This window comes from Pan paniscus, chromosome 22 (genome assembly GCF_029289425.2).
Source record: "Pan paniscus chromosome 22, NHGRI_mPanPan1-v2.0_pri, whole genome shotgun sequence".
In the NCBI taxonomy this organism is placed as follows: domain Eukaryota; kingdom Metazoa; phylum Chordata; class Mammalia; order Primates; family Hominidae; genus Pan; species Pan paniscus.
This window is the reverse complement of record NC_073271.2, coordinates 13,990,016-14,017,448: the sequence shown is the minus strand read 5'-3', so window position 1 is coordinate 14,017,448 and position 27,433 is coordinate 13,990,016. Positions and strand designations below refer to the sequence as shown.

Here is a 27,433-nt window from a genome sequence, read left to right as displayed (position 1 = left end):
GGTTGCAGTAAACCGAGATCGTGCCACTGCACTCCAGCCTGGGCGATGGAGCAAGACTCTGTCTCAAAAAGAAAAAGAAAAAGAAAAAGAACCAACCTAAATCCAAACCCAATTGAACAATTATTATTCTAGATTACTAGGTTTGTTTTCTTAAGAAACAGAAGTTAGATGAAAGACAGTAAGATAAACCCATAAGCTCATTCTGGTTGGATAATTTTTAATTGTTTTCTGCATTATTTTAATAATTATCTTATTTTAATAATTAATTTAATTTAATAATTATCTTCACATCAACTACTTGCTAGCCACCAAATAAACTGAATCCAAAGTTCCCAGCCTCAATTATTTCCTTTATTTAATGACACAAAGCATCAACTCTCATCTGATGATGACTTCTATGACAGATGAAAGGTGGAAATAAGGGAAGGGGAGAGAACTGGCTGCAAGTAGGAGAACTAAATGTGAGTGGTGATATAAACTCCACCCCTGAACACCTGGCAAAGCTGACACAAAGCTGACCTGTGCAGGACACAGAGCCCAGCCCTGCTCACCTCTTCCATGAGGTATCTATTCTTGATCTTCAAATGCTCTTTCTCTTCTAGGTCCTTCCCAGGCCTACAAACATGAATTCCTGTCTAGCATAACTTTCCCCATTTATGCAATGAACATGCCCTGTGCCATATACTGGGAATACAATGTAAACAGTGCCTGACCTATGAAATGTACATTCTGGCAAGAGAAAACAATGACAGTATCGGCATGCTTGATAAAGGTTAGAACATGCTGCAGTAAGTAACAGGATGTGCCTGGAGGACAGGGTAAAGTTCACTCAACAGGAGGCCAATTATGAAAGCATCTCAACAAGCTGAAGAGAGAATGGTATAACCTAGATTACAGGTAGTGGCTGGAGGGACACAATGACTTCGAAATTGGATATGAGCAGATGGGAAAATAGGAAAGGCCAAGTAAGATATTCATATTTTCGCCTGGGCATTTTGGTGTCTGAAAATGCCAATTAATATGAGAGAGAAGAGTGTGAAACAGAATCAGCTGGAGATGCCTGTGGGAAGTCTGTGTAGAGACATTAAGTGGATGGTTTTGATGTGGGTAAAGTTGGAGAAGGGAGACTAGAAATGTACTGGAGACTGTAGGCAAATAAACAGTAACTGCACCCATAAACTGAGAAATGTTGGCATTTACGGTACACGAAGGAAATGGACCATACAAAGGGAAATGAGGAATAGCTCAAGAGCAGAAAGAAACTGTTCAATAGAGCTATTTGTGCTGAGGTTTAAGAGGCTGAAGATACGATGTGACCACCAGATGTAGCCACAGTGTCAACTGCAATCTACAGCAACTGCAGTTTCATAGAAGTAGAAGGGGATGAAAATTAGATTGCAAAGGATGGAAGAATTAGTGGGCATGGAAGAAAATAATGCAGTCAGTACATGCAGGCTATTTTTTCCAGAAATCTGGTTAATAAAGAAAAATAAAGGCTGAGCGCAGTGGCTCACACCTGTAATCCCAGCACTTTCGGAGGCCGAGGCGGGCGGATCACCTGAGGTCGGGAGTTCACAACCAGCCTGACTAACATAGAGAAACCCCCGCTCTACTAAAAATACAAAATTACCCGGGCGTGGTGGTGCATGCCTGTAATCCTAGCTACTCGGGAGGCTGAGGCAGGAGAATCGCTTGAACCCGGGAGGCAGAGGTTGCGGTGAGTCGAGATCGCGCCATTGCACTCTAGCCTGGGCAACAGGAGCAAAACTCCGTCTCCAAAAAAAAAAAAAGAAAGAAAGAAGAAAAATAAGGCTAAGTGCCTGTAGTCCCAGCTACTTGAAGGCTGAGATAGAAGAATCACCTGAGCCCACTGTACTCCAGCGTGGGCAAGAGAGAGAGACACCGTCTCAAAAAAATAAATAATTTAAAAATAAAACATAAAGGCAAAGCGACAACAGTACCAAAGGAATATAAAGAGGGATAAATAAGCTTGGTTAAAGTTGACGGAATCCAGATATAATAGATGGGATAACAGAGTGACATCCCTGAGAAGCCAAAAGGTCCAAAGTTCAGGAACTGGCCTTAAGGAGAAATACCATGTTTTGTGGAATGATGATGTGGACAAGACTGTAGGCCTAGATGGAGGGAAGTTAAGAGTCTTTATCTGCTGGCTTCTACCTTCTCCCCTGGGATATGCTACTGTCCTCTGGAATTAAGGCCACACATGCAAAGCTTCACTGTCAAACCACCTGCAAATGTGAAGTTTATTTTTCACTCTCCACTTACCTGATGCCCACTCCTCTATCAAAATTTGGCACCTGGCCAGGTGCAGTGGCTCACGCCTATAATCCCAGCACTTTGGGAAGCCAAGGAGGGTGGATCACCTGAGGTCAGGAGTTCGAGACCAGCCTGGCCAACATGGCGAAACCCCATCTCTACTAAAAATAAAAAAATTAGCCAGGCGTGGTGGCGGGCACCTGTATTCCCAGCTACTCGGGAGGCTGAGGCAGGAGAATCGCTCGAACCCAGGAGGTGGAAGTTGTAGTGAACCGTGATCGTGCCACTGCACTCCAGCCTGGGTAACAGAACAAGACTCCGTCTCAAAATAATAATAATAGTAATAAAATCTGGCTTCACTCTCACCTCTGCAGAGCTGTCTTCCCCATGGGAACTTTCTGAATGTTCTCAACAGTCTCCCAGTGCTAAAACCCACTAGCCTCACTTTTGCATCATTCTCTAGGACACCTTCATCCTCTAGGTCTCCTATATCCCCTATCACTCCTTCTTACTCCCAGCTGCTTCCTCATGTACTTATTAGAAGTTCATGTTTCCCCCGCCTCACATTTCACCTTCTCTTCTAGTCCTACCTGCATTTCCTCCTTAACTTTACACAGACGCCACCTAACAGCAGTGAATTCTCAAGTCTGTATCACCAATGTCTGTCTCTTTCCTGAAATCCAGTCCTGTGTTGCAATCTTCCTATCAGATATTTTTTTACCTCCTTCCCTCTCAGGCACCTCAAATACTACCTGTCCAAACTTAAGCTCATTGTCATCTCCCTAAAACTTGCTCCTTTTTATTTCCCATAGGTTAGTGACATCATCATACACTCAAGCCAGAAATCTCTCCAACTTTTTCATGCTACTCATTCAAGCAACCAGACATCAGGTTCCACTACTATCTTCTTCAGGAAAGCTTTCCAGATCAAAGCGGAAGCCCAACTCTCTTCTGCTGTGTTTCAACAGGGACTGCTTACGTCCAGATCATCCCAGAGGATTCCTGTGTTAGCTCTATCAGTTCTACCTTCCTTGAGAACTGCTACATAGCTGCCATTCAATAAAATAAATCTCAGCGTATAACCTTACTTCTCGACACTTCCACAAATGTCTTAGTACCGTGGGGTTAGGGTGCATAACCTGACAGACCTGTCAGCTCCCACCAAGCTCTCAGTACGGCCTTTAGATCTTTGCCCACACAAAACGTGGTCAGCAGTGACATCATGTAAAACTTGTTAAAATGCAAACTCACAAGCCCCACCTAGACTTCCGTGTAAGAATCGTTCAGATGCACAAAGTTTGAGAAGCATTGGCTAGATGCCTTACATGCACTGAACTACTCAACTCCCAAGACATATCAAACCCTTCAGATCTCTATGTCTTTGCAAAAGCTGTACCATCTGACTGGAAAATTCTGCCAAAGCTTTTGCAGCTTGCAATGTCATATTCTATTGTAGGGGCACCTAGCACATGGCTTTGCACATAGTAGTATCAGTACATTAAGTATCACTTAATTAACAGGTGAGTGTACTTGGAGAGTGAAGAGTGTTAGGTATTCGAATGGAAGTTGAATAGTTACGCAGTTGGAAATAGTGGCCCAGGATCCAAAGCAGAGGTGGGTTGAGGTGCAAATATATATTTTATATATATATGTGTGTGTGTGCATGTGCGTGCATATGTGTGTGTGTATACGTATAATTTATTTTGAGATGGAGTCTTGCTCTGTCACCCAGGCTGGAGTGCAGTGGCGCGATCTCAGCTCACTGAAACCTCAGCCTCCCAGGTTCAAGCAATTCTCCTGCTTCAGCCTCCTGAGTAGCTAGGATTACAGACGCACATCACCACACCTGGCTAATTTTTGTATTTTTAGTACAGACAGGGTTTCACCATGTTGGCCAGGCTGGGAGCTGAAAATATTTTTAATTCACTACCAATACTTGGGAGATTACCATGATGGATACAAGAGGTCACCCAGGTTTAAGGTCAAGATTGACTATGGGCTAAACTATAAGGAAGGCTGACATTTAAGGGACTTATTTTAGAAGACAGTAAAGCGCAGGTCAACAGGGTGGGAAAGAACCAAAATAGGTGTCAAGGAGTTCCAAAGAGATAAACCAATTTGGCACATGCATTACTGTAACCTTTGGCGACTGAAGCAGGAGAAGAAAATAGAACGAGGTCAAAGATAAAGCAGAAGCTCAGCTTCTTTAGATTAAAAACTGACTCAGACATGACTAGTGGAATAATCACTGTAAGGACCATCTTTATTAGATGAGAAGGGAGAGAGTGATGAACTGAAGAGAGCTCTATCATACACACAGGCCTAGTGGCAAAGAAGTTGAAAACTTTCAGTCATGCAAAAAGGACTTGCTGAACACTAGCTGTCTGCCAGGAGCCACAAGACCATGCAGGGACTGCAACAATGAATATAGGTAATGGCCCTGTCCTCTGATCTAGTGCAGTGAGCTAAGTTGGTAATCGATGGAGACCCCACAACAGACAGGGTAAGGAGCCAATGTAGGGAGGCTTGCCTTGGAGGGGAGGCATTTTTCCTCTGATGGTGGTATAATCGCAGGAATGAAAAGATTAAGAGGGGGCATATCGGGCAGCCATCTTGCTCTTGCCGCGTGCTGGTGCTGGAGGACCCTCCCTGCTTCAGATTTGCCAACAGCATGAATCAAGAAAAGTTAGCCAAACTTCAGGCTCAGGTCCGGATAGGCGGCAAGGGTACAGCTCGCAGAAAGAAGGTGGTACATAAAACAGCCATGGCTGATGACAAAAAGCTTCAGAGTTCTCTAAAAAAACTGGCTGTGAATAATATAGTTGGTATTGAAGAGGTGAACATGATTAAAGATGATGGGACAGTTATTCACTTCAACAATCCCAAAGTCCAAGCTTCCCTTTCTGCTAACACCTTTGCAATTACTGGTCATGCAGAAGCCAAACCAATCACAGAAATGCTACCTGGAATATTAAGTCAGCTTGGTGCTGACAGTTTAACAAGCCTTAGGAAGTTAGCTGAACGGTTCCCACGGCAAGTCTTGGACAGTAAAGCAGCAAAACCAGAAGACATTGATGAGGAGGATGATGATGTTCCCGATCTTGTAGAAAATTTTGATGAGGCATCAAAGAATGAAGCTGGCATGGTTTTTGGAAGCTGGCATGGACTAGATTTAACAAATCAGCTATGTGGTTCCAAAGTTTTACAGACAGAGAACATCACCTGTTACTAGTTCACTAATATAAATATTTTGTATATTAATAATGCTGTTTGTTCAGCATTTTTCGGTCACTTGATTTTGCATTTTGCCTTCCTCCCAGGATATTTTTTTGGTCAAAATATGAAGTATTGGTGCAGTTTGAGGGTGTTTTGGGTTTTGATTCCTGGTTTTTTTGTTTTTTGTTTGGGGTATTTTTGGTGTATGTTTGCTTATGTATGTGTGTGGGTATGTGTGTATACAGTGGAGAGCAAATTGGAAAACAGTTCTATTTATCCTCCTCCCTCCCCAGTAGAAATAAAAAAAAAATCTTTACATTTGTTACTTTTCTTTTCCCCCTATAAGACACAGAATTAATGGAAAGTGAGTATCTTGGATTTCAGATCTGAAGAGATTTTTACCATTAGTGGTTTGATTTTAATCTGCTTGGTTAACTATCATATTTTTCATACACTTCTCTGGGTTTAAAATGTCTTGAGGTATTTTGCCACTGGCTTCATGCTGGAGTAATGGGTAACATATCTTTGGTATGGTTCCCTTAGATTCACTTACCTAGTCAGACCCAGAAGAACTTCTTTTACTAGCTTGCTTCCTAAATGCCTTTTTTCCTTTCCTTTTGGTCTCCAAATGGCCTGGTCAGCTTTTGGTAATATTCTTCCTCATCTTCCACCTAGCTTGAGAAGGATGTTCTCCATATAGAGTTAAGCGAGTGCCTAATCCCGCCTTTTGTAAGATTTTGTTCCCTCATCTTGAGGAACAACAACTTCATCTTCAACTTTTTATTTCTCCCCGATTTTACAGTTTGGTAGATTTCAAACTGGAATAGCTAGCATGTGCTTGCTAAATAATTTTATGCCAGCCTTATCCTGTATCCTAGCTGTTCTTAATAGCAGGTACAAAAATGCCTCTTTTTCAGCAAGGCTGAAATTGGGAATGTGCTTTTGAATCAGAAGAAAATAGGCCACAGACTCATCCTCCAACACAAATGGGCATTCTATGAAATGGTACTGGCCCTAAGAGGATTTCCTCAACCACTCTCCTACTCTTGGCCTTGAACCTACCTCTGGGTTGGATCTTACTATTGTAGCTGCTCACTATAACCTCCTGCATGCTTAGAATAATGCTTTGGGGGGAGCACTGGTAAAACACAGTATTTATTATTTTACCTCCTTTAAGAGGACTTGGAGGTAAGTTGCATTCATTCACTCAAGTTTCCCTCTTGCTGTCTAATAGAAGCTTACGTTTTGCTATATCAGCATTTGTTACAGCCAATATTTAAGGATAAAATTTAGAAAATATATCATTTCCTGGCCCATCATCAAACTAATACAGCTTAACCTTGCAGCTACCAACTTTTGTGTCAAGCTAGGTATCTTTATTTGATATCTGAGATGCAAGACCAATAATATATTAAGAGATCTACAGACATGAAGGCAAAGCTCTTGTATTTTTTTTCATCCAAACACCTCAATTTATTTTATAAATTTGGTATTTTTCTGGTTTTTTTTCTATTTTTCATTGACAAAAATTGTGTATGTTTATCTACATATAACACATTATTTTGAAATATGTGTGCCTTGTGAAATGGTTAAATCAAGGGAATTAACATATGCATTACCTCACATACTTTTTGTGATGAGAACACTTAAAATCCACTCATAGCAATTTTCAAAAATATAATACATTGTTATTAACTATAGTCACCATGTTGGATAATGGATTTAATTTTGTATCCCTTGACCAACATCTACCCAACCCTTCCACCTTCAACCCCCATTACCTGCCCCAGGATCCCCATTCTTGACACATAAGGCAACAGACACACAGTGAGGCTTGGCCACCATCAAATAGCTAACAAGAGGTTGGGAGACCAGACTTTTTTAGTTCCATTCATGTTGGCAATTGAAGAACACCACCCCAAACTTTAACAAGATCCCTAAGTAATGCTGATGCTGCAGGTCCCTAGGCCACATTAGTTTACAATGTCAACCCAAGCCCTGGAGAAACTAGTGTCCTCACAATGCCTCAAAGTATTCAATTAAGACTATGACATTAAAGAGCTAATAATAAAAGCCTTCAGTATTTGACACACAGTCAAACCAACAGTAGGTTCTTAATAAATGACAGACGACCAGTGGTAGTAAGAGAAAGTGGCTGCTGTAGGGACAGAAGAGCATAGTGTGATGAGAACACAGATTCAAGAGCAAATCTGTGATCTTCACAAGTTAATTATATAACGACTCTGTGCCTCAGTTTCTCTATTTGTACAACAGGGATAAGTATAATAAATACCCTCTCGGGTTGCTTGGTGGATTTAATATATAGGTATGTAAAGCCCTTAGAACAGTATCTGGCATTTCATAACTGATCAAGGGTTTAATTTTACTACTACTGCTACTGCCACTGCTTACTACTGCTGCTACTACTGATTACTAGTAGTATGACTCACTAGTAGGCAGCCAATAAAAATGCATCGAAAGGAGTCCCATCTGCAGCCAGAGTATACCACAAAACTGTTTCAGAGCTGGAGGAATATCTATCACTGACGGTATAATCTGAATGAGTCTTTTCCTTGTTTTGCTAAAGTAGGAGTCAATCATGTTAACTTGAGTTAATAACAATGCCTTTTTTTTTGTTTATTTGTTTCAGAGACGGAGTCTAGCTCTGTCGCCCAAGCTGGAATGCAGTGGCGCGATGTGGGCTCACTGCAAGCTACGCCTCCCGGGTTCACGCCATTCTCCTGCCTCAGCTTCAGCTGGTACTACAGGCGCCTGCCACCAGGCTCGGCTAATTTTTTTGTATTTTTAGTAGAGACGGGGTTTCACCGTGTTAGCCAGGATGGTCTCGATCTCCTAATCTCATGATCTGCCCGCCTCGGCCTCCCAAAGTGCTGGGATTACAGGCGTAAGCCACCGCGCCCGGCCCATACCAATGCATTTCTAAATGGTCAGAAATATCTGAAGAAATAAAGCCATTCATCAATTAGCATGTCTTTTTTTTTTTTTTTTTTTGAGACAGAGTCTCACTCTGTCGCCCAGGCTCGAGAGCAGTGTCATGATCTTAGACCTCATGAGCTTAGACCTCCCAGGCTCCGGCAATCCTCCCATCTCAGCCTCCCGAGTAGCTGGGACTATGGCAAGCATCACTGCACCTAGCTAGCTCTTTTTGGGTTTTATTTTGTTGTATTTTTTGTAGAAATGCGGTCTCGCCATGTTGCCCAGGCTGGTCTCAAACTCCTACACTCAAATGACCCTCCCGTCTCAACCTCCCAAATTGCTGGGATTACAAGCACCGTGCCTGGCCTCAGCTGTTTCTTAAACTGAAAAACTGGAATAAAGATAGTTGCCTTGTTTAGCTGAGACACTGGCCCTTCGAGTAAATGTTCACTGTACCCGTGTATACCTTATGAGCACAATGACTCTCTGCATCAAAATATTATTTCTTAGAATTGTGCCTATCAAAGTGAGGCATTCCAAAAAAAAAATAATAAATCCAATTATCTAAATATTCCCGTTAAAACAACAACAACTAGTTCTTGCCAGGCATGGTGGCTCACGCTTGTAATCCCAGGACTCTGGGAGGCTGAGGGAGGCGGATCACCTGAGGTTGGGGGTTTGAGACCAGCCTGACCAACATGGTTTCTACTAAAAATAAAAAAATTAGCCGGGCATGGTGGGGGGTGCCTGTAATCCCAGCTACTCAGGAGGCTGAGGCAGGAGAATCGCTTAAACGCGGGGGGCGGAGGTTGTGGTGAGCCAAGATCACGCCATTGCACTCCAGCCTGTGCAACAAGAGCGAAACTCCATTAAAAAAAAAAAAAGTTCCTCCACATAATTTATGTTCTTCCACTTTTCTGCTTTAGATGTGGTCTAAAACTATTTTTTTTTTTTTTTTTCCAGAGAACACACTGTGTTCTCAACTTCATCTTCAGGTTCGGCCTAGACAAAAAAAAGAAAAAAAAGAAAGGAAGGTGGGAATGTACCTGTAAACTGGTTCTATGACCCTTCATCTTCTCCGGAAGGCTTACTTTGGACATTTCAGCCCGCCAAGTCTAAATGATATATATCAAAAAGGTGGAGGTAGTGCTATAGGCTCAGATCGAAGATTAGACTTGCTAATAGAATGTTGATCCCATGAGTAATGCTCACAGCTGTGGCATCCAACAATGGAATTAACATTTCAACAGGAAGCAGAGAGCCATCCCAACAGAAAGGGCCACTAGATCCTGCTTCAGAGCACCTAACAACAAAAAATTACCCTTCCAGAGGCTATACTAAGTGCGCCTCCTAGGATCCCACCTACGGATTTTTAAAAATGAATTATTTGGTTATAAAACGCAGCAAGTGCTTAGTTTAACAAGATCAGTTGGTTAAAACACCGACATGGAAAATCCGTTTTTTAAAGTGTCAAAATGATTACGCCTCCTAATGGTCCACGCATTTTTCACATGCCTTTTTTCCCCTCCCAGAGAAAGGAGCAGTCGACAAACGTACTTGGCAAATCCTCTAGCAATTACCCTGTACAACTCAGCCCGTCTTATCTCCAAAATGAACGACTCATTACAAACTCAAAAACGAGGTCACTGAATTCTCCTTTGCACTTCGCCCAAGGACTGCAGAAACCAATGCTACATTTTTGCAGGAACCCACTTTTGATTTTCCACGGTCTCCTTCACAATGCGCGTCTGGTTAGCAGCTCCTGCCTGGGCGAGCTGCTTCCAGGAGACTAACACCGTCCAGGCTGGCGTTCGCTCAGCGCCTCTTTCCTAGAGGTAGCCTAGCCGATCCGAGGCACCGGGCAGCTCCATGTCCATTGAATAATGGCGTTTGCAATTCAGCCTCCCCGCCTGGGCGACTCCACACCTGAAAACTCGCCGCCCAAGGCTTTTGAAATCGGGTAACGCTGGAGAGAACCGACACGAAGGCTGACAAGGGAGACGGCGACAGCAAAGAAAGGCAAGCCCGCACCGGGGCAGAGAATGCTATGGGAGAGCTGCGAGGCGCACCCGACACGCCGCGCCCGAGCCCCTCCGCCTCCACCCCCCGCCGAGGGCTCGGTCCCCGGGCACTCCGCGCGCCCTGCGCGGCTCCCTACGGGACCGGCTCCAGGAGCGCCCGGCCCAGGAAAAGCGCCCCTGTGCAATTCTGCCCGCCCCGCCGCCCCTGCAGCAGCGCCCCCAAATCGCTCCCGCCCCCTCCCCCACGCCCCATTGTTCCTGGGTGGCCGCGGGCAGCGAGCGCCCCCGGGCTGGGCGGGTGCTGAGGACCCCATGGCCCCTACTCACCCACTACTCCGCACAGGAGCACGAAGCACAGCAGGAGCGCCATGGTGGCTGCCGTGCCGTGGGCGGCGGCTGCAGGTAGGCGGCTCTCGCTCCTGGTCCCAGGCTCCCCGCGCCTCGCGCGCTCCCGACTGGCTCGCGGCGGCGGCGGCACCTCTGCACCCTCCGCCCCTCCTCCCAGCCCCCGCTCGGCAGGTGAACTCGCGTCACTTCCGGCAGCGGCCCGGGCCGGGCTGCGAGCGCCGGCTTCTCCAGCCGCGTGGGGTTGCCTTGGCAACCGGGCGAGGCGCTCCTCCGTCCCCGGGACCCTCCCGGCGCCGAACTCTCAGCCTCCCGGCGCGCGGCGTCTTAGGTCGCGGGCGGCCGCCTCCCACGCCGCAAGCCTGCGCAGGGGTCCCCGCCTCCATCCCTTAAGCTAAACCAGGGTTTTGCGCGCGGGGGTGGGGCAGCCCGTCTCCCAGATACTGAAATTGCGTTGGCGCCCTCCTTTAAGGCGAGGCACGGGACACTCCCAGGGGCCGCCACTAGGGCGGCTCCTACCCTCCGCCCCGCCTGCACCCACCCGTCCCACCCCTCGCGGTTTGCCCCAGGGGCAGGGTCTCTGACCTCATGCTCTCGGGATGCGACCTGTGCAGCCCCTGGCCTTCGCTCTCTTAACGAGCCGCTCTGGCTGACACAAAAAGCGCGAGAGGGCTTTTCTCCATCTCTGGTAGGGATAGAGCCCCTCTGCAGCTACCGATTTGGGAAATACCTGAGGTTTTTTCCACTTGCACAGAAAGGCTATTCTAGCCCTGAAGCTGGCTAGTAAGACGCTATAGTCCCAGCTACTCCGGAGGCTGAGGTAGGCAGACAAATATTATCCAATATTAGTGAGTGAGCTTTGAAAGTGGGGCTCAGTAGTTGTGGTTGAAGGCGTCAGTTGGAGTGTGGGGTCGGGGAATTGGAGATCTTGAAAGTTGTTGTCGGCTGCTCTTCCAGATAACGTTTATTTATAACTACATAGAGACTTTGTAGTGCCGCGACAGTTCCATAACAGAAATGAATTGAAGAAGAGGAGCGGTGGGTAAGAGCTTATTCCGCGGAGTGGGGCAGTAACTGGGCAGGTTTCATAGAAGTGGCACCTACTTCGGGGTTGCTATGAAAGTTAAATGAGATAATGCACAAAAAATGCTTGGCACCCTGCCTGGCACGTAGTTTTAATTAGCTTCCACTTACTGAGTTCTTGCTTACAGGGTTCCTGCTTATGTAGTCTATAAGCTTACATAGTTTGTAAGTTCCTGCTTACTATCTAGACTAAGCAGGAACCCCCGTAAGCAGAATTCAGTAAGTGGAAGCTAATAAAACTAATATTGGAAAATTCTTATTATGCATTGAACCAGAAAAGAGAAGGGGCAAAGAAATCAGGTATCAAGAAGACCAGAATTGCGCAACTGCAGTTTAGCCTGGTGAGTTGCAATTCTGGCTGCACATGAAAATTACTTGGAGAATGTTTTAAAAATACTAGTGCCTGGCTGGGCGCGGTGACTCACGCCTGTAATCCCAGCACTTTGGGTGCCCAGGCGGGCGGATCATGAGGTCAGGAGATCGAGACCATCCTGGCTAACACGGTGAAACCCTGTCTCTACTAAAAATACAAAAAATTAGCCAGGCGTGGTTGCAGGCGCCTGTAGTCCCAGCGACTCGGGAGGCTGAGGCAGGAGAATGGCGTGAACCCCGGGAGGGGGAGCTTGCAGTGAGCCGAGATTGCGCCACTGCACTCCAGCCTGGGCGACACAGCGAGACTACCTCTCAAAAAAAAAAAAAAAAAAAATATATATATATATATATATATACTAGTACCTGAGCCTTACTCAAGTGATTCCAATTTAATTTGATTTAAGGGGAATCCTGCTTTACGGCAGCCCAATAAATGACAGATGACCAGTGGTAGTAAGAGGAAGTGGCTTTGCAAAATCATACCATCTGATTGTAAAGTTCTGCCAAAGCTTTTACAAACTAGTAAGAGTTCAATACAGACGTAAGACAACATGAGTAACGGCTAGGGACTTCCCATTTGAGCAAACAGGAATTCTACTGGATATAATTGCGTGTAAATAATATTTGGAATTTAAATTTTTACTCACCACACTAAATGAAATCAAGCAGAGAAGAGCAAGTATTGAAGTTGTTCATCTGTTTAACAGTGTTCTACGAGAACTTTTCTATACTCGCTCTGTCGCCCAGGCTGGAGTTCAGTGACCCCATCTCGGCTCACTGCAACCTCCGCCTCCAAGGTTCAAGCGATTCTTCTGCTTCAGCTTCCCGAGTACCTGGGACTACAGGCGCGCGCCACCACGCCAGGCTAATTTTTGTATTTTTAGTAGAGACGGGGTTTCACCATATGGGCCAGGCTGGTCTCGAACTCCCAGCATGTTGGGAGGCAGAGGTGGACGATCGCCTGAGCCCAGGCGTTCGAGACCAGCCTGGGCAACATGGCAAGACCCCCCCATCTCTACTAAAAATAAAAAATGAGCCGGATGTGGTGGCGCGCAGTGCCTGTAGTCCCAGCTACTCCGGAGGCTGAGGTAGGAGGACAAATATTATCCAATATTAGTTTTGTTATCTTCCACTTACTATGTGCAGGAACCCGGTAAGCAGGATCTCAGTAAGTGGAGCTAATAAGGTGAGCCCAGGGAGGCAGAGGTTGCAGAGAGCCTTGATCCAAGAAGGAGAAGGAAGAAGAAAGAAGAAGAAAAGAAGGAGGAGGAGGAGGAAGAATTACCCAAAAGGATTTAGGAGGGGGAGGGGGAGGACGGAGAGGAGGAGGAGGAGGAATTACCCGAAAGGATTTAGGAGGAGGAGGGAGGAGGACCGGGAGGACGAAGGGAGGAGGAAGGAGGAGGAGGAGGAAGAGGAACAACAACTACCCAAAAGGATTTTTATCTTAATCCCTTTCCTGGTACTTTTTCTTCTAATTCTTAGCTTTTGCCTCCTTCTGTGTTAGGCATTTGCATACCTATTAATCACTTTTCTTGTTCTAAATACTTCTAGAAGGCTGAAAAAGCACATTTTTTTTTGTCTTCGTCACTTCTGAAAGCACATACTAGGTTCTCAAGTATTTCTCAAGTTGAATTGAATGCTTATTTTCTATGGCAATATGTTAATAAAATGTAAGTATCTGTGCAACAACAAATCATTGCACCTTAAATATATCTTTTCAGAATGTGCTTTTTTGGGAGAGGGGGACAGGATCTCGCTCTGTCGCCCAGGCTGGAGTGCAGTGGCGTGATCTCGCCCACTGCAACCTTGGCCTCCCGGATTCAAGCGATTCTCCTGCCTCAGCCTCCTGAGTAGCAGGGACTACAGGTGCACTCCACCACACCCGGCTAATTTTTGTATTTTTAGTAGAGACAGGGTTTCATCATGTTAGCCAGGATGGTCTAGATCTCCTGACCTCAGGTGATCGCCCACCTTGGCCTCCCAAAGTGCTGGGATTACAGCCGTGAGCCACTGTGCCCAGCCCAGAATGCGTTTTTTAAAATGCAAGTTTTACATCAATTTTTTTCTGCTGCTTTAGATTACTGAACACAGATTTTTAAAAAATGTACCATTCTAAGATTTAAATAATCTTGAAAGAAGCAGTCGATCTTATTTGGGGAAGTATTGTTCTTTAAAAAGTTACATGAAGTCATTTTTAGACTTTGGTTTGTGACTAAATTATTTCATAAACAGTAGCTAAAATTATGCAGTTATGTGAAATATATTAAAGACACCTTAAAATGCATTTGTGGCTGTTGTCAGCTTGGAAATTATGTCTTCTGGAAGCTATAATAAGATAATCTCATTTATTCTGGAACATATAAATTATTCTTTTTTGTCTTCAAACCAAGCTAAGAAATAGTGCATAGCCATTAAGTGAATTGCCCTGTCTTAGTAATGCACCAAGCACTCCACATTATATAGCCTCTAAACCAGCTTAAAGGTGATGATCCTTGCTCCATCAAGGCTATAATTACAGATACACAAATAACTGTGGTTAATAAAGCATCCATCCTTACAAAAATGTCTCAGCACTAATAGATCTATGAACACACCCATAGATTATTAAAATCCTACAATCATATTCAAAGGTTAATTTATACTTAAGAATTAAAGGATTTTCACCTCTTCTTAGCTTGGAATATGAAGACATGTGAATTAAGAAACTTTCTTTCTTTCTCTTTTTTTTTTTTTTTTTGTGACGGAGTCTCCATCTGTCGCCCAGGCTGGAGTGCAGTGGCATGATCTCGGCTCACTGCAACTTCGCCTCCCGGGTTCAAGCAATTCTGCCTCAGCCTCACGTGTAGCTGGGATTACAGGCATGCACCACCACACCTGGCTAATTTTTGTATTTCTAGTAGAGATGGGGGTTTCGTCATGTTGGCTAGACTGGTCTCAAACCCCTGACCTCAGGTGATTTGCCTGCCTCAGCCTCCCAAAGTACTAGGATTACAGGCGTGAGTCACTGCGCCAGGCCAAGAAACTTTCTATTATATGTGAAACTGCTAATTTTTATGTTTTCTGAAAAATGATAATGCTGTTCTTAAGAAATGAAGATTTTGCCAGTCACAGTGGCTCACGCCTGTAATCCCAGCACTTTGGGATGCCGAGGCGGGCAGATCACCTGAGGTCGTGAGTTCGAGATCAGCCTAACTAACATGGAGAAACCCCATCTCTACTAAAAATACAAAATTAGCCGGGTGTGGTGGCACATGCCTGTAATCCCAGCTACTCGGGAGGCTAAGGCAGGAGAATCGCTTGAACCTGGGAGGCGGTGGTGGGTGGAGATCGTGCCATTGCACTCCAGCCTGGGCAACAAGAGCGAAACTCTGTCTCAAAAAAAAAAGAAATGAAAATTTCTTTCTAGTGTGTTCTATTTACATTACCAGGAACATTGGCTTTATGGGTTAATACCATCCAAAAGTTACCTGTTTACTCCCAAGCAATGAATGTATAAATACATACACTTTTTTTTTTGAGACGGAGTCTCACTCTGTCACCAGGCTGGAGTACAGTAGCGCGATCTCGGCTCACTGTGACCTCTGCCTCCTGGGTTCAAGCGATTCTCCTGCCTCAGCCTCCCGAATAGCTGGGACTACAAACGTGCGCCACCATGCCTGGCTAATTTTTGTGTTTATAGCAGAGACGGGGGTTTCAACATATTGGCGAGGATGGTCTCGATCACTTGACCTCGTGATCCTCCCGCCTTGGCCTCCCAAAGTCCTGGGATTACAGGCGTGAGCCACTGTGCCTGGCCGCTTAACTTCTTTTTAAACTAACTTAAGCCAATCTCCCTGTTTTTAGCCCCACCTTCGCTTCACTCTCAAATATCCTGGTACTGTCAAATCCTGAAATTCTTGGAAGGTTCACTTTGACTACTGCTGGTTTAGAATTCAGCTGTCTGGAATGTGTTCAGTCAGTATCTCTCATCTATCTGCCTTCCAGTTCCCAAAATGTTGATATTGTCTTCTACCCTGTTATCTTTGTCTTTCTGCCTTCAGGCTTTTTTTTTTTTTTTTTTTTTTTAAAAAAAAAACCTTTTAAATTCTATTAATGTGGTTTTAATAAGGGTTTCAGGAAGAATCACGGTAAATGCATGTGTTTAATTCTTCATTATTTTTCGGAAGTCTGCCCTCAGTTGGGATGAAATGCCCCCATGGATATTTAAATTTAAAAGTCTAAAGAAAATGAACATTTTTATTATTTTCCTGAATAATCATAGATCTTAGACTGTTTTAACTCCTATCATATCCCTTTCCTAATTTATAGTGTAATCCAATGTTTCTGTCCTGTCCACCTTCTAAGTTATACATTGACTTGTTTTTTAATAGTTGACAGTAATAGTCAAACTCTGTAAAATATTTGAAGATATTTATTCTGAGCAAAATATGAGTGACCATGGCCCATGACATGGCCCTCAGGAGGTCCTGAGAACACATGCCGAAGGTGGGCGGGGCACAGCTTGGTTTTATGCATTTTAGGGAGGCATGAGACATCAATCAAATACATGTAAGAAATACATTAATTTGGTATAGAAAGGCGGGGCAACTCAAAGTCGGGCGGGGTTCCAGGCTCTAGGAAAATTTAAACATTTCCTGGTTGACAATTGGTTGAGTTTATCTAAAGACGCGAGATCACAGAAAGGAAATGTTCAGGTTAAGATAAGAGATTGTGGAGACCAAGGTTCTTTTGAAGTCTTATAGTGGGTGCCCTTAGAGACAATAGATAACAAATGCTTCCTATCCAGATCTTTAAAAGGTGCTAGATTTAGGCCGGGTTTGGTGGCTCACGCCTGTAATCCCAGCACTTTGGGAGGCCGAGGCGGACGGATCACCTGAGGTCAGGCGTTTGAGACCAGCCTGGCCAACATAATGAAACGCCGTCTGTACTAAAAATACAAAAATTAGCCAGGCGTAGTGGCGGGCGCCTGTAGTCCCAGCTACTCGGGAGGGTGAGGCAGGAGAATGGCGTGAACCCGGGAGGCAGAGCTTGCAGTGAGCCGGGATCGCGCCACTGCACTCCAGCCTGGGCGACAGAGCCAGACTCCGTCTCAAATTTTCTTTTTCTTTTCTTTTTTTTTTTTGAGATGGAGTCTCGCTCTGTCACTCACGCTGGAGTGCAGTGGCGCGATCTCGGCTCACTGCAAGCTTCGCCTCCAGGGTTCAAGCGATTCTCCTGCCTCAGCCTCCCCTGTAGCTGGGATTACAGGCGCCCGCCACCACGCCCGGCTAATTTTTTTGGATTTTACTATTAGTAGAGACGGGGTTTCACCACGTTGGCCAGGATGGTCTCAGTCTCTTGACCTTGTGATCCGCGGTCTGGGCCTCCCAAAGTGCTGAGATTAAAGGTGTGAGCCACCGCCCCCAGCCAGTTAATCTCTTTAGGATTGGGAGGTCCTAGAGGAAGAAGAACTAGCTATGTTAATAGAAATTCCTTACAGATGCAAATTTTCCCCCACAAAGGACAGCTTTCAAGATACGGCAAAGAAACATGTTTTGGGGTAAAATATTTTGATTTTCTTCCTTGTCTCTGAATGTTATGCCAGAGTCAGGTTGGAAAGTAAGTCACTATATATAGGGTTAAATAAAACCCATCTGATGAGAATTTATGATTTCTAGGCCATGACTCCCCAGACCCCTTAGATAAGAATTTGGGAAAGATAAAAAAAAAATCAGAGTTTAGTCCTCAATAGAGTCAATGTTCCATTAGATTTGTCTACATGTCTTTGTTCACCATTTCTTCTTGCATATCAAACCACTTCTGGGATAATTCCTTCTTCCAGAAGTATGTCCTTTACAAATTACTGAGTATCTTTTTTATTTTGTTTTGGCAACTTGATTACACCAAGAGGACTTTTTTTTTTTTTTTTTTCCAGACAGAATTTCACTCTTGTTGCCCAGGCTGGAGTGCAATGCTGTGGTCTTGGCTCACTGCAACCTCCCCCTTCCAGGTTCAAGCGATTCTTCAGTCTCAGCCTCCCAGGTAGCTGGGATTACAGGTGGCCACCATGCCCGGCTAATTTTTGTGTTTTTAGTAGAGATGGGATTTCACCATATTAGCCAGGCTGGTCTCGAACTCCTGACCTCAGGTGATCCACCTGCCTCGGCCTCCCAAAGTGCTGGGATTACAGGTGGGAGCCACAGTGCCTGGCCTAAGAGGGTCTTTTTAAAGCAAACTTTGTTTTTATTTGTTTAAAAATACCTATCTGTGTTATCCCTCAATTCTGGAAAAATCTCAATATTTAAATTCTTGTTCAATGTTGCTTTTCCCATATCTCTCTATTGTCATCCTCTGGGGTGCCACTTAGATAAGTGTTATACCTTCTCATCCTATCCTTTATATCTTATTGTCTCATATTTTCCATGTATTTGATATTCTGAGCTGAATTCTGGGTGATTTTTTTCAGTTTTATCTACCTATTAACAACTTTGCTCTTCAGTTGTGTTGAATCTACTTTCAATTATCCTTAAGAGTTTTTATTTAAGTTGTGTATTTTTATTCATAATATTTAAGCTTTAAAAATATATATCTGCTTGGTTGCTTATTCCTACTCATACTTCCAGTTATCATTTCTTTAAACATGTTAAATATACTTATATATTATGTGTGCAATAATTGCATGATCTGAAATCATTATGTGTCTCATTTTGGTTTGTTTTCTTTTTCCTTTTCCTTTTTTTTTTTTTTTTGAGATGGAGTCTCACTCTGTTGCCCAACCTGGAGTGCAGTGGTGCAATCTCCGCTCACTGCAACGTCCACCTTCTGGGTTCAAGCAATTCTCCTGCCTCAGCCTCCCGAGTAGCTGGGACTACAGGTCCACACCACCATGCCTGGCTAATTTTTGTATTTTTTGTAGAAATGGAGTTTCACCATGTTGGCCAGGCTGGTCTCAAACTCCTAACCTCAAGTGATCCACTTGCCTTAGCCTCCCAAAGTGCTGGGATTAACAGGCGTGAGCCACCATGCCTGGCTGTTTTTTTTTTTTTCTTTAATTAATTAATTAATTAATTTTTGGAGACAAGGTCTCTCTATGTTACCCAGGCTAGACTCAAACTCCTGGACTTGGCCAGGCACAGTATTCATGCCTGTAATCCCAGCACTTTGGGAGGCTGAGGCAGGTGGATCACCTGAGCTCAGGAGCTTGAGACTAGCCTGGCCAACATGGAGAAACCCTGTCTCTACTAAATATACAAAATTAGCCAGGTGTGGTGGTGCATGCCTGTAAACCCAGCTACTCGGGAGACTGAGGCAGGAGAATCACTTGAACCCAAGAGGTGGAAGTTGTAGTGAGCCAAGAATGTGCCATTGTACTCCAGCCTGGGCAACAAGAGCAAAATTCAGTCTCAAAAAACTCCTGGACTCAAGCAGTCCTCCCTCCTCAGCCTCCCAGGTAGGTGAGACCACAAGTGTGTGCCACTGTGCCCAGCTCTCATTTTATTGTCTGCTGTTTTTGTACATTTTTGCTTATGTTAGGCTTCTTATTTCATGTGTTTTATGATGATTTTTTGTTATAAACTCATGTTTATGGAGCTTTATCTGTGTGAATTGTTTGAGGGTTTTAAGTGTTTTTTTTTTTGTTTTTTTTTGAGACGGAGTTTCGCTCTTGTTGCCCATGATGGATTGCAATGGCACAATCTTGGCTCACTGCAACCTCTGCCTCCCAGGTTCAAGCGATTCTCCTGCCTCAGCCTCTTGAGTAGCTGAGATTACAGGCTTGTGCCACCACGCCAAGCTAGTTTTGTAGTTTTAGTAGAGCTGGGGTGTCACCATGTTGCCAGGCTGGTCTCAAACTCCTGACCTCAGGTGATCCACCTGCCTCGGCCTCCCAAAGTTCTGGGATTACTGGCGTGAGTCACTGCGCCCGGCCTTAAGTGTTTTTCTTGAGAGGGGATTTGTATTAGCTTCTGACAGGATCCTAGGGACACTCCTATTCCAGGAAAATGTTTAAAATACCCTCTTGGTGCTATGTTATAGATTATATTGTTAATGTAAATTCGGATCAGACACTAGCATGAGGAAGGGCTTGTAGTTACCAATTCTTTTTTTTTTTTTGGTATTAAGGAGTGGAGAGTTTAATCGGCAAGAAAGAAGGGAGAAGAAAAAAGGAAGAAGCTACCCTGTACAGAGACAGATGCGGGGGCTCCAAAGCCAAGAGAAGAGACCCCCTTTTTTTTTTTTTGAGACATAGTCTCGCTCTGTTGCCCAGGCTGGAGTGCAGTGGCACTATCTTGGCTCATTGCAACCTCTGTCTCCCAGGTTCAAGCAATTCTCTCACCTCAGCCTCCTGAGTAGCCGGGATTTTTTGTATTTTTAGTAGAGATGAGGTCTCACCATGTTGGCCAGGCTGGTCTTGAACTCCTGACCTCAGATGGTCCACCCACCTTGGCCTCCCAAAGTGCTGGATTACATGCATGAGCCACCGCATCTGGCCTATAATTACCAATTCTTAGTTGAGGTTCATGACTCTCTTCAATAGCCTTGTAAATAGGGGAATATACCCCATGCCGTGTACATAAGCTGTATGGAGAAGTTAAACCACAGTTTCCTTTACTGATAATCCCCCAGGGTTGGTTGGTTTGTTTGTTTATTTGAGACAGAGTTTCGCTTTGTCACCCAGGCTGGAGTGCAGTGGCATGATCTCAGCTCACTGCAACCTCCACCTCCTAGGTTCAAGCAATTCTCATGCCTCAGCCTCTCAAGTAGCTGGGCTTACGGGCCTGCTGCCATGCCCAGCTGATATTTTGTATTTTAGTAGAGATGGGGTTTCACCATATTGGCCAGGCTGGTCTGGAACTCCTGAGCTCAGGCAATCCACCCACCTCAGCCTCCCAAAGTGCTGGGATTACAGGCGTGAGCCACCACGCCCAGCCCAGGTTCTGTTTTTACTTAGCTTCCTCCATTCAGTTTATTGAATTACTTCTCAAATATTGTATTCAGTTGCTTTTGTGGAATTCTCTAGTGTCCAGGTAGAATAAATAAATAGTCAAGGATGTCCTCAGCAAGTTTTCCTCAAAATATCTAAGATAGGGCATTTCCAGGGCCACATTGTGACTTTCAGGGGCCTTAAGTACTTTCATCTTTGTGAACCCCTGCCACCATTAAAAATAATAATAATTGTTTTTACAACAGTGTTGGTATAAAGACAAGTTTAATTCAGGCTGGATCATATCATTATTTCTTCTGATTTTAAAAGAAATTAAAACATTTTCACGGGCCCTGGATAAGTTGGCCCTGGGTTTTAAGTGTCTCACCCTCCCTCCATCTCTACTGTAAGCTATATTAGTGAAAGGAAAGAAAAGAGTGAACTACTGGGTGTGGTGGCTCACTCCTGTAACTCCAGCACTTTGGGAGGCTCAGGTGAGTGGATCACCTGAGGTCAGGAGTTTGAGACCAGCCCGGCCAACATGGTGAAGCCCCGTCTGTACTAAAAATACAAAAATTAGCTGGGCATGGTGGCATGCACCTGTAATCCCAGTTACTCAGGAGGCTGAGACAGGAGAATCGCTTGGACCCGGGAGGCGGAAGTTGCAGTGAGCCGAGATCATGCCACTGCACTCCAGCCTGGGCGACAGAGCAAGACTCCATCTCAAAAAAAAAAAAAAAGAAAAAAGAAAAGGAATGAACCTATATAAATTTTCGTCTCATCCCTGTTTCCATTTCACTTCTTTTGCCAAAGTTCCCATTCTTGTAGTATCCTCATCTCTAGTCCTTTTTCTCTACTTTCCTTCTTAGGCCAAAACAGTTCACAAAGTAGCAAACCTGCCCTGTACTAAAAATAAGAAAAAGATAAGATGTTTACCCAGGAATAAAAATCTTTTGCTTGTTTTATTTAAGCTTTTCCTTATCTTTGTGATCATGTTTGTATTTTGGTGTAGAGATGCTTTTGATTGGGCGTTTGAATGAAAAGAAAGAAGACTAGCAGAATAACGACTAATTTGTGTTCATTTTCTGAGATTTTACACTAACTTTGGTGGTGTGCTTTAGGAAAAAAATTCAAAGAAAGAATGATAATGGCTGGTGTTTGTGACATACACACCCCCAGAGCATTTTGAGATTAGATGACTCAATGTTTGCATAGTGCTGTGGGCATTATAGATCAAAGATGCTGGGCTTAACCCAATGTTAAACCCATGTAATTTATACCCAGATTATAAATTTAAATATTACAGAAGTGTGTGGCGCCTCATATACTTTGTATTTTGCTGGTTTCTTTTTGGCTGGGGACAGCTTTTTTTCTGATAGATAATAACAATGCTTTATGTTTATAGGCAGTATAACATCTTTCATCCAAGGAGTTCAAAGAACTCAGCAATTATGACTCATTGTTCCTTAAAATACCTTTATAAAACTGGAGGTGACAAGCATTGAGGTAAACTTGTTATAAGTAAGGAAACTAGAGTCATGGAAACATTAAAGCACTAACCAGATATTTTGGGAATCAGAGATGGAATTCAGAATAAGTCCCCCTTCCTTTGATTAGAATGAAACCAGTGGCACCCTCATTTCCTCCTCATGAAGGGATTGATTCAAGGACTTCAGTTGCATTTATGATAAAGATAATACTTAACTGAAGGGTTTGCATTTACCTGCCTCTCTAAGTTCATCTCAATGTCCCCGTCCCCACTGTGGCTGTTTCCTTTGCAGATGCTGTTCCCTTTGCCTGGAATACTTGACCTTCTCAAGCGGGTATCTCCTAGTCATCCTTACTATTTCAGAACAAGTATCCTTTCCTAAGGGACCCCTCTGATTACATTTGATTTAATTTGTATTACAGCTGTCTCTTCCTTTCTTTGCCATTGTGGTGTGTGCTTAACTCCACTTTTCGCCGTGTTTTCTCACGCTTTCAGGATTAATTCCTGGCAATGAAACAAAAGCAAAATTATCCCATTCCACAGTAGATTCGGATGAAAACTGGAAATAAAATCGGGTACAACTCCAAGAGGAGATATTGGAGAAGAACCAAGCTGGGTCTGCAAGGAACTGCATACGAGATGGCACACGTATTTATGCTGTCTCAAGGTCATGACCATGTTACCATATCAAGCTGAAAATGTCACCACTATCTGGACAGTTGGTCATGTTTTATTGGGAATATATTTTTTTCCTCTCTGAATCTATTGTGAATGCGCTGGTTGGCTGGGTTCAGTAATAAATATGTGAGACCTTTCATTTGAAAAAATAAAAATAATAATAATTTGCATTATATTTCTCAAAGCACCGGTCACCTCCCCTTCAGAGCACTTTCTACAGTTGCAGTGTCAAACTTGAATGTGTTATTTGTTTGATTTGTTTGATTCATGCCTATCCCACTCACCCAACTGTAGGCTCTGTGAGGGCAGGGTGCATGTCGGTTTTTCCTTACTGTTGTAGCTCCAGCATCTAGTTTAGTACTAAATATAGGCTCAAATGTATTTGTTGACTGAATGCATTTAGATTTTAGAAAGAGTGTTCTTTCTTTAAAAGAACAAAGAGAGAGAGAGAGATAGGCACTGGCTTTGTTGCCCAGGCTGGTCTTGAACTACTGGCCTCAAATGATCCTCCTCCCACTTTGGCCTCCCACAGTGTTGAGATTACAAGCATGAGCCACCATGCCCAACCAACAGTGTTCTTTCTTTTTTTTTTTTTTGAGATGGAGTCTCGCTCTGTTGCCCAGGCTGGAGTGCAGTGGCATGATCCCAGCTGACTGCAACCTTCACCTCCCGGGTTCAAGTGATTCTCCTGCCTTAGCTGGGACCACAGGTGCTCCCCACCACATCCGGCTAATTTTTGTATTTTTAGTAGAAACAGGGTTTCACCATATTGGCCAGGCTGGTCTTGAACTCCTGACCTCGTGATCCGCCAGCCTCGGCCTCTCAAAGTAGTGGGATTACAGGTGTGAGCCACTGCGCCCAGTTGAGTGTTCTTTCAAAATTTGCACCCAAATTCTGCAACTTCAACTTGGGATTATAATTAGGGACAAAATGGCATTCTAATTATTCTAAAATCTGCTTGAACAGAAAATTTATAGAATGCCTTAACAACTTAAAATATAGTCATTAAAACTTGAGTAAGATAAGAGACAAATTAGGAAGGTAGTGAAAGGGGGAGAGCTCAGAAAAACTGGGATTAAGGGGATCTACCACAATTAATACAAAATTTAACTCTGGTTATTGGAAATCTGAGATTAGACAGGAAAGCCAGGGGATTATTTCTGTAGCAACTGTCCCCACTTGAATACAAGAGGCAGACTCCTCTCCATGCATCTTTTTTGCTCTGGGTGAGGGGGTACTCACTGAAGATTTTTCTAGGGTACCTGAAGAGAGAAGACTGAATGCATTAGAGCTGTCTATTCTCTGGCCTTATTGAGGGGCTCACATCTGAGACTCCTGGAGAATTGCTGCCAGCAAAATCCTTGTTGTACTGCCCAGGTGCTCAAATGTGACAGAATGGGCAAGAATCCCTCTTCTTCTGAAGTCAGGCTTTTTGATTTAGCAGAGAGAACAATCTAAGTTTGCTTTTTTTTTTTCTTTCCTTTTAAACAGGGGCCGATCATAATCCTGTCTGTGTTTTGGAAAGAAAACTCTAGAGGCAGTGCCAAGGATGGATCTGAAGAGGGCAGAAAAAACAAAAGGGAAATTATTGAAGAAATTGTTTTCATAGTCACAGTAAAAACTGGTGGGGTCTGAACTCAAGTTGTTACAGCAATCTGAGAGGCTTAGGAGATTTTTGGAGGGATGACTAGCAAAATTTGAGCCCAGCTGGATATAGGCAGTGAGGAACAAGAAACAAAGCTGTTTCAGGTTTCTAGATTTGGCAATCAATGTAAAAAGGTGCTGCTAATTGAATAGGGTTAGTGGACAAGCAGGTTTAGTGGAATACAAATGTTAGGTTTTCAATGCCCGAGGGACATCCAAGTGAAGATGCCAGAAAGAGAGCCGACCTGGCTGGAGATCTAGATTTTGGAACCTAGATTGTACTCCTTTGAGGAATTTGTTTGTTTTTCATATTGGAAGTAAAACTAAATGCATCTTCTCATAGCAGCTATGCTGTAGATGAATGTAGTTAATTTACCAAGGAAGCCTCCAAACACCCATTTAGCCTACAGTGTTCTTGACAGAGCGTGGTGAAATATTTATAAGAATGTTTCTAGGAGGACTTGGATTCACCAGGCCAAGTCAGTACTCTGGTAAAGCATCTTTCATGAAAAAATGCTCACCATCACTGGCCATCAGAGAAATGCAAATCAAAACCACTATGAGATATCATCTCACACCAGTTAGAATGGCAATCATTAAAAAATCAGGAAACAACAGGTGCTGGAGAGGATGTGGAGAAATAGGAACACTTTTACACTGTTGGTGGGACTGTAAACTAGTTCAACCATTGTGGAAGTCAGTGTGGCGATTCCTCAGGGATCTAGAACTAGAAATACCATTTGACCCAGCCATCCCATTACCAGGTATATACCCAAAGGATTATAAATCATGCTGCTATAAAGACACATGCACACGTATGTTTATTGCGGCACTATTCACAATAGCAAAGACTTGGAACCAACCCAAATGTCCAACAATGATAGACTGGGTTAAGAAAATGTGGCACATATAAACCATGGAATACTATGCAACCATAAAAAATGATGAGTTCATGTCCTTTTAGGGACATGGATGAAATTGGAAATCATCATTCTCAGTAAACTATCACAAGAACAAAAAACCAAACACCACATATTCTCACTCATAGGTGGGAATTGAACAATGAGAACACATGGACACAGGAAGGGGAACATCACACTCTGGGGACTGTTGTGGGGTGGGGGGAGGGGGGAGGGATGGCATTGGGAGATATACGTAATGCAAGATGACGAGTTAGTGGGTGCAGCGCACCAGCATGGAACATGTATACATATGTAACTAACCTGGACGTTGTGCACATGTACCCTAAAACTTAAAGTATAATAATAATAAATAAATAAAAGAAAATATGAAATAAAAAAAAAAGCATCTTTTCTTGCTCACAGAATTAGGAGTCAAACCTTATTCTCCTTCCTAACAAAGGAGCATAGATGGTGGAAGGGCAAAGTGCAGATTCTTTGGTGTTGAACTAATACTGCTTGTAGTTTTAGGGAGACAGGGTTACATTTTCATGTTACAAAGTGAGAGAGAGAATTGGCAGATGTTTCAGGAAAGGATAAGTATCTAGCTTAGGCAGAGGCTGATAGTAATGGAGTGGAAAGTTGGAGTGAAGGACCCTGATTAGGGTTGAAGGAGTGAGTAGCAGGAGTGGTAATTCAGCAAGAATAGGATGCCTGGGAACCACAGATCCCTGGCAGCTTTAGTGACCTTATTATTGAGTTTGGGAAGATAGCAGCCACACATTCTACTAATCAGTAATGAAGAAGAGAAGGGAGGTGAAGTGGAGTGGGTATCCAGGAGCAATAGGAGTGGGCAGGGAATGGTGGTTCTTTGGATACTAGATGACTCCCTGTTAGGACAGCCATTTGTAGGTATGTTGATTTAATTTACGATTGCTGGTAGCAAAAACATATTATCTCAACTCACAACTCAAACTCTAAAGGACAAGGAAACTTGCACATTTCTGATAAAGGAGGAACTCTGCTATTATGCAAATGGACATGTTGTTCAGCTGATCTTACCTATCCCTACTTTTATAGCTTTCAAAGTCAGTTAAGCCAAACTCAAAAGTATGTGCCTTTAGTCCCAGCTACCGGGGAGTTCAGTTCAAATTCATCCCGCGCAACACAGCAAGACCCCATCTCTTTAAAAAAAAGTCAGTTAAATGTTTCTTATTCAAAAACACTTGACAGGTACAGTTAGATGGAACAAGTTGTAGTATCCAATAGTAGAATAGGGAAATTATAGTTAACCATAATTTATTGTACATTTCAAAATAGCTAGAAGAATTATTATGTTCCCAACACAAAGAGAAGATATATATTTGAGGTGATGGATACCCCCAATTACCCTAATTTGATTTCACATAGTATACATGTATCAAAATATCACAAGTACCCCCAAAATAGGTACAAATATTATATATCGTTTTTTAAAGCACTTGAAAGGTTTACAAAGTCTCTCATTACTAAAAAGCATTCTTGTCACCATTAGGCATTATGATTTCACTTTCATGAAAACTTTATT

At 43.6% G+C, this 27,433-nt stretch overlaps 3 protein-coding genes across 10 annotated transcripts in view; 2 read left to right on the top strand and 1 right to left on the bottom strand.

Annotated features, from left to right (window-relative positions):
• CXADR (CXADR Ig-like cell adhesion molecule) overlaps window positions 1-10,913 on the bottom strand; it is an 83,073-nt gene extending 72,160 nt beyond the window's left edge. For both annotated transcript variants that reach the window (XM_034948168.3, XM_034948167.3), the window contains exon 1: window positions 10,779-10,913. In XM_034948168.3, coding sequence (XP_034804059.3) covers window positions 10,779-10,821 — 43 coding nt within the window. In that variant the 5' untranslated portion in view covers window positions 10,822-10,913. The remainder of the gene's footprint in view (window positions 1-10,778) is intronic.
• On the top strand, window positions 4,416-5,809 carry LOC103786192 (transcription factor BTF3 homolog 4-like). The gene has a single exon (XM_034948170.3). It carries the CDS (start codon window positions 4,949-4,951, stop codon window positions 5,507-5,509), a length of 561 nt encoding a protein of 186 aa, XP_034804061.1. The 5' UTR covers window positions 4,416-4,948; the 3' UTR covers window positions 5,510-5,809.
• Window positions 7,749-27,039, top strand: LOC106634209 (basic proline-rich protein-like). 7 transcript variants are annotated; one of them, XR_008622400.2, is made up of 3 exons: window positions 7,749-10,853; window positions 22,938-22,979; window positions 23,141-27,039. XR_008622400.2 is itself a non-coding variant. In XM_063601439.1 (3 exons), the coding sequence occupies exons 1-3, from the start codon at window positions 10,473-10,475 to the stop codon at window positions 23,212-23,214; spliced, it is 531 nt and encodes a 176-aa protein (XP_063457509.1). In that variant the 5' UTR covers window positions 7,749-10,472; the 3' UTR covers window positions 23,215-27,039. The 7 variants fall into 7 exon arrangements, 1 of the variants encoding a protein (XP_063457509.1); XM_063601439.1 differs by having other exon boundaries at window positions 22,938-23,013; XR_008622397.1 differs by lacking the exon at window positions 7,749-10,853 and adding an exon at window positions 11,198-11,616.
• Window positions 27,040-27,433: the final 394 nt, after the last annotated feature.

What these genes read in the sequence shown, in the direction of transcription:
- LOC103786192 (XM_034948170.3), top strand. Translation starts at nt 4,949, where the DNA reads ATGAATCAAGAAAAGTTAGCCAAACTTCAGGCTCAGGTCCGGATAGGC.
- LOC106634209 (XM_063601439.1), top strand. Translation starts at nt 10,473, where the DNA reads ATGCTATGGGAGAGCTGCGAGGCGCACCCGACACGCCGCGCCCGAGCC. An exon ending in GCCGTGGGCGGCGGCTGCAG is followed by an intron (nt 10,854 to 22,937) that starts GTAGGCGGCTCT and finishes TTTCCTTTGCAG; the next exon opens with ATGCTGTTCCCTTTGCCTGG. An exon ending in TCCTTACTATTTCAGAACAA is followed by an intron (nt 23,014 to 23,140) that starts GTATCCTTTCCT and finishes TCACGCTTTCAG; the next exon opens with GATTAATTCCTGGCAATGAA.